The following is a 7,070-nucleotide window of genomic DNA, read 5'->3' as shown; positions in this document are numbered from 1 at the left end:
CTTGCTGAATTCTGTATATAGTGTTGTGAAAACAACGTCACGTAGAAGTTTTTCGGTTTAAACACCAAAAATAATGGCGGAATACCCTGTATAATGAGAATATTCCAATTTATTAAGTGGGGGTTTATCAACGAATACACACAGAATTGGTTCTTGCTTAAATTTTATCGCTTTTGTAATTTACTCAATTTAGATAAGGGACTTTGAGTTAGAGTCTTCTGGTCAAGTTTGCGTACCGACGTTACAAAAGGATTTGTCGGGTCATTTGCAATAAGGAATCTTATCAGGCGAAATTAATTAACGGACGTCTTTTTATCGTTGTTAAGAGATAAGGTAGGTATTTCGAAAAATTGCGCGATATTTTCGGCGTAAGTGTTCCTTCGAAGCTGGCGTTATGAAGTCTGATTGCGATTGGCGGCGATTTGAAAATTCTGCAGGAGATTATTTTATAGTCGAAGTGGTGTTCCCTCAAATAAAAGTTTGTGGAAAGTTTTTAAAACGGTTTGTCCGTATTCAGAAAAAGTTAGTTCGGTTGCGAGTAAACAAAGCAGTTGTCCGCTTAGTTAAAAGTTTCTACCGTCCGAGTAGCTACCGATTTTTTCATATGATTCATATCAAGCCAATTCGGGTCATTGAACTCAGTTTATTAAAGGCAAAGTTTCCTGAAGCTGTCAGTGAGTGTTTTTGTGTCTTTGATAAGTGCGCCTGAATATCGCAAACCTTTTACCACCAGATTATTTGTATTATTATTTTTAAAAACTGTCAGTAATGTAGGATTTTTTTATTTTAATTATCGACCGCATGCGTGCGGGGTATTATGTCCAAATAGGCTTTGTAAGCTTTTCTTTATTTCGGGGATTTTCTTTTAATTGTTTCGGAATACATAAATTAATTGTGTGTTTATTCGAATACTTTGTGCTACCCAGATAGAGTTTTCATGTCAGAGTTGTCTATTCGTACTGAAGATTTATTTCACGTGTGAATTGAAGTTCCATTCGATTATCCTGAAGGACGCCTCCATTCTCCGCGCTATAAATCCATATATTAGAATGCAGCATAAGTTTCAATAATCATCTTCCTAAGCGTGGACGTACTGGGTATAACATCTCTGTTAACATTATATCAAAATCAGAAGTTAATTTATGATTGAGTCGGTATTTAACAAATAAACCATTTACCTTCAAATTGTGAACGTCATATGCTGAATGCCTGTGGATACTTGCCTTCCACCATAGTAATTTAATTAGAGACTCGTATAACATAGCTCTTAGGTGATTAATTTCTGTGATTATAGCAAATTTGAAGTCTGCAGTACACTAAAATCGATTACGAATATTCATATTTTAGATTGGTTTTGATTCGTGTGATGCGTTGTTTGTTCAGATCACGACCATCTTGCAACAGTTTACAAAGCAATTTCAATGTCTCGAAAATTGTACCGTAATTGCGCAGTTATTTTCTACGTATACCTATATGCACTCAAAATCGTTTGCATATGAAATTGGACCACAAAACCTTATTACAAGCTCAACTATGTGGTACGTAATCGTTATTGTACTCACTGCGTATTTTACAAATTCGGCCCAAGTGCCTTCGAGCTTTATTCGAGATTATATGAACAGTTTCGACCAACCACTACCAATTAGCGGCAGTCTGTGTAACACTTTTGGTGAGTTCAACACTGAAATAGTGCCTCTAAGTGATACTTTCAGATTCTGTGCGGTTATGGAAAACTTTATCAGAAGATGGGGTACCTTCCAGCTTTCACGTAGCGTTGGTGGAACTCCCCCCATCTCCAATTCTGCTCTTGATCGACTTGAACTGTAACCATTCACGCATATTACTAACGCAGGTCAATCCGAAGCTGTTTTCTCTTCCTCTCCGTTGGCTGTTGATAAGCACTGACACGTATACTACTGACCTAACAGTTTATAAATTGAATATCATGGTCGACAGTGACCTCGTTTTGGCCCAACGTACGAGTACAAATAATTACTCACTGACCAAACTATATAAACTAGAACCGAACTTGGAAATGGTACAGGAACGTTTGGGGTATTGGGACGCTAAAGATGGACTTACAATTACCTCAAAACGTTCCCGGCCCAACCTGAATAAAATAACGTTAAAAACTAGTTTAGTAATGACGGAGAATGATTCACTGTTGCATTTAACGGATCAAAGGTAATCATTCACTTATAAATCAAGTTGTGTACAGTCTCGTAGAGAGCGACATGTAGACACTGCTTCGAAGGTGAGCTACGCATTAGTGGTGCACTTGGGTGAAATTTTGAATGTCACCTTGAAGTATTCCGTCCAAAACACGTGGGGGTATAAGAATGAAAAGTCAGACTGGAATGGGATGATCGGCGAACTTCACCGAGGTGAAGCAGTGATTGGTGGTGAGTTCTGGTTCAATTAAGCTGCATTGCAGTTCTGCTGTTTGCAGGCTCAGTTTCGTTTTTGAGAAGTGACCGCGTACCAATCGTCGATTATGTTGGAATGACAATACCTACGAAATCAATGTTTGTATTTAGGCAGCCGAAGTTGTCATACACCGCTAACGTCTACGCACTACCATTTAATTGGACCGTTTGGCTATCTCTGCTTCTCCTTGTTTTAGGCATAGTAATAACATTATCTGTGGCTCTTAAGTGGAGTTGCACCAAACAAAAACTGAAAACAGCAGTTTGGTTCGATGTTACACTTTTGGCATTTGGTGCAGTGTGTCAGCAGGGATCTTCCTTCACACCGTCGAATGCATCCGGAAGAATAGTTACAATTTCAATGTTTGTCAGTTTGATGTTCCTTTATACGGCTTACTCGGCAAACATAGTGGCCTTGTTGCAATCGTCCTCCAACAATATACGATCGTTGAACGACCTTTTAAATTCACGCTTGTCAGTCGGCGTGGATGACACTGTATTCAATCGATTTTATTTTCCTGTAAGCATTTTACACAATAGAATCACTTTCACAAATGCAAATCGCAACACGTATAATTGATGTGTGCCGCAATTAATTATTACAGAACGCAATAGAACCAGTTTCTAAAGCTTTATATCGACAAAAAGTAGCACCACCAGGGCAGACTCCTCGCTATTTTCCAATTAGAGACGGCGTCGAGAAGATTCGAAAGGGCCATTTCGCGTTTCATATGGAAACTGGAGTTGGTTATCAATTCGTCTGTACGTAATCATTCAAATTGCAACCCTTCATTTACTCAGAAAGTCCTGGTAGTACTTTTTTGGCCCACTCAAACACGCTATAATTTATTTACACGTATCTCTATTTATAGTGCAAACATTTAAAGAATACGAAAAATGTGGCTTGACAGAGATATCGTTTCTTCACGTGCCGGATCCGTGCCTGGTAATTCAAAAAAACACCCCGTATAAAAAACTAATTCAAATAGGGTAACGTGAATTTTTAAGTGCTAAGTAATGTCACTAAGCTCCTTGATTTCAGCTTACGCAAAATTCACGAAAGCGGATTGCAGATGAGGGCAGTCTCACTCATGTACACAAAAAAGCCAATTTGTACCAACAAGGCGAGTAATTTTGTGAGCGTTGGCATTATCGACTGTTATTTGGCTCATGCAATTCTCTTAATTGGAGTGATTATATCACTTTCAATATTCTCGTTTGAGGTTATATTATGTAAGTAAAAGACTTTAATTGTAGAGTTACCTACATATTGCATATTTCTTGTATATTCTAGGGAGACAACGCAAAATGATTAATAACGATGCTCATTAGAGGATTTAGTTTACTAGTACCACAGATACGAGTAACACTCCCTTATCTGTCCCAGTACTTAGATAGTGCTTCAAAGAAGACAACCTACACCAAATGACAAGAAGACAAGGATACTGTAAATTTTTGCAATGAGATATTACACTGGCTGAGTTTTGTTTTAATATAGTGAAGGAATTTCTTCACTCAACGATTTAATGCTTAATGAACAAAAATGTCACTGTATTACACCAAACGTGTTTCGACAGAAAGAGCTACTGCCTCGGTTGACAGTTTTTGTGGTTTTTGGTGTTTGCTTCAAATACTTCAACGGCCACAAATGTCTTAAGGTAAGATTTCCAAAAAAAGAAGACGATTGCCATGTATCGGAAGAGAATGATGATGATAATAGAACATGATTTAACACACACATACACAAAACATGCTATAAAAACAGGTTGAAAGCCCAACAAAGAACTGGTTGGGGTGCAAGCACTTGCACCTTCACTTCGTCCAGGGAATTCAAGCCTATAGTTGAGAGTCGAGGTCAGTTCCGGCATTAGGTGTCGTAACTAATCTGGTTACAGTTGTTTGGCAACCCCGTAACCGCCTCATAACAGAGAAAATGTTAGTTTACAAACCGCAAGTAAGTACACACATCAAACAATTCGATAACTTCGTTACCAAAGATGGAAAATTATAATAAATATAAATTGATGCATACAAAACACGAATATAATATGATAAAGAAATGCAAACATTACTACCTGCATTAAATAATACAAAAATAACAACAAATTAAACTGCACGACGCTTTCGTAAAATAAAGATGTCGTTACGTAGCCAACGTCGGTGGCTTGGTGCTCTAGACCACGCAGGCAGCTTTCCCCTTCTTATTAAAAAACGCGAAATTGTCAGCCTTCAAAAATGCGTGGATCATCGTAAGGTGTATATACAGGATGGAACCTTTCAGCCTTTGTGGACAAGTAAAAAACGCTCGAAGAAGGCGTACGTGATGGAGAGGTGAAGGAGACATGCGTGAAGAAGGCTTAAAAGCATAAGATGCGCAAAAGACCTGAGGGAGGTGTGACGTAATAGTAGACGCGAAGGAATAGTAAGGGGGTGTGTAGTAAACTTAAAATAGATGTCAAAAAACGTGGAAGATCCGTTTGGATAACGTGAGAGGAGTTTAGAGCAAGACGTAGGAGGATAATTAATGAAGCGGAAAGCAACGGTGAGGAATGCTTGAAAGTAAGCGTAAATAAAGGAGATGTAGATAAAGAAAGCCCCTAAGAACGTGTGATCGTAAAAAAAGGGCGCGAGGTAAATATGACGCAAGGGACGTGAATAAGGCGTAGAGGAGACGTGCACAAAACGGAAAGGAGGCGTAAAAGACTCTTGTATAAGACGGGGTGGGCTTTCAAGCAGATGTAAGGAGAGGGTGGGTTGTGAAAGAGTGGAAGCACCTCATGTAACACCATGTATAATCATAAATGGACCCACTAAATGGGAATTACTCTTTATTGAAATTTAAATGAACCGACTTTAAATGAAATGAAAGAATGATTTATTCTATTCTAACAAATCCAATTCTAGTGGTATTCTCAATGGTAAAACGCATGCAACACAAAACAGCTTGATTTCTTTAACAACGTACAAACCAAAATCAAATATAACGTAAGTTTTTTTTTAAGATTCAGACCTTTAATTTTACTGTAATGCTAATGGAATGGCGGTACGTCATATAAGATGGTCCTTAGGTAGAGAACGATGTTGCTACAAAGTTAGGCTGGAGCTTCAATTCCACCAAATATTTACAGATTTATTCTTGAAACTCCACTAGCCGCATAATTTATTGAAAAATCGGCCTTGTAAATTCCTACACTGTGTAAATTTTCTATATTTTCTTTAGCCCTTGAATCTCCAAAAACTTCAAACTTCAGCTTTACCCGAGGCTTTACCTATCTCTATAAAATTTACATTCACAATACGAAGAGACCAATTCTTTGAGTGTATCATTTTACTATTCGAATGATATAGTTGCAATCTTTTTACCCTTAAACGCATTATAATGAATTGAACATAAAAATACAAGACAAATGCTAATACCTTATTTTACAGTAATACCTAAAGACATCGAGATTCCAGTTGCATTCGGATCTACATATGACGGTTTGATTTACTAGTATATCTCCAAAAAATCGCTGAATCAAGGGAAATGGGTGGGAACTCTTGTTCTTTTCCAAGCAAGGTAGCTTGGTTTTTTTTCTCAAAAATTGTCAAAAGATTGCTCAATTTCCGTAATCCAATGGCAAACGCATTTGATAGTGCAGAGCAAGTGCGAAATCTGAACTAATACAGAATCCACGAGTCAAAATTACGTCGTTTTTACGATTTCGGCGGTCTGTTTTACAACTGTGCATGTAGACTGAAACGGCCAGAACTCAATTTTTTCCTACTTATGTATTTCACATCTACTCGTACAGTTCGAATCAGCGCTCTCCCTTAGAAAAATGCACCACATAATGGTTGCTACTCGGTTTCACCACTCGAATTCAGTTCTTTTTACCAATATGATCTTTTTAGAAAAGCAATTTGCCAGACACCTCGGAGTTACTATGTTCTGAATAATAGCGAATCTGAATCAACCATACGGTCACGTATAACCCATTAATTCTGCCTTATGACGCACCCAGCTGATGCCACCAAGGTTTCACACGCAAATAAGTCGACCGAAAATTAAAAAATTCAACCTAACTATTCCCCTTAAAGAGCTCCCGTTACAATGTGGAACTCATTACAAGTCGATGAGGCCCGAAATGGTCCTTTGACATTTAATGAAGCAATTTTACAAATAAGTGCGAATATGGTCTTCCAATGCAGACTTTTGGTATGAATGTATTTAGGATGCGGACACAAAAGTGGTCGTGATCTATACTCAGAAGTACACGTTGACCAAATACGTAGGTATGTCAGCTACTCAAAAAAGCGCAAACATTTTTAAATGTTGCTACCTTCCCTATTTCACTTTAATGTTCGTTAAGTCCAAGGTATTTAAATTGTTAAGATACGAACTACGCAAATAGTGCCAAAATCATTGTGGAAATTTTTGAATTTTGACTCAGTTGTCTTGTTAGTTTTACGATTAGTGAAGCTCAAATCCAAATTTTGTTATGACATAAACCAAGATGAGCGGATTAGATTACAAAACGTAATAAATACGCCAAATAACAAACTAGTATCAAAAGCTCAAATTTTTTCCATTAAAGGCAGTTGTCAAGTGTGGATTGAAACAATTTAAATGCGTATCGAAAGATTCTCCTTAAAATGAGACCG

The 7,070-nt window shown here is 37.7% G+C and overlaps 1 protein-coding gene across 1 annotated transcript; it reads left to right on the top strand.

Moving 5' to 3' along the window:
* The first annotated feature begins 1,587 nt into the window (after positions 1–1,587).
* Positions 1,588–3,904, top strand: LOC116179259 (glutamate receptor ionotropic, delta-2-like). The gene is made up of 8 exons (XM_031499004.1): positions 1,588–1,669; positions 1,713–2,184; positions 2,227–2,402; positions 2,450–2,946; positions 3,032–3,188; positions 3,299–3,416; positions 3,469–3,659; positions 3,721–3,904. The coding sequence occupies exons 1-8, from the start codon at positions 1,615–1,617 to the stop codon at positions 3,756–3,758; spliced, it is 1,704 nt and encodes a 567-aa protein (XP_031354864.1). The 5' UTR covers positions 1,588–1,614; the 3' UTR covers positions 3,759–3,904.
* The last annotated feature ends 3,166 nt before the right edge of the window (positions 3,905–7,070 follow it).

The sequence above is a fragment of the Photinus pyralis genome, unplaced genomic scaffold (genome assembly GCF_008802855.1).
Source record: "Photinus pyralis isolate 1611_PpyrPB1 unplaced genomic scaffold, Ppyr1.3 Ppyr1.4_LG8, whole genome shotgun sequence".
Classification (NCBI taxonomy): domain Eukaryota; kingdom Metazoa; phylum Arthropoda; class Insecta; order Coleoptera; family Lampyridae; genus Photinus; species Photinus pyralis.
Note: the sequence above shows the minus strand (reverse complement) of the source record. Positions and strands in the feature narration are given on the sequence as shown.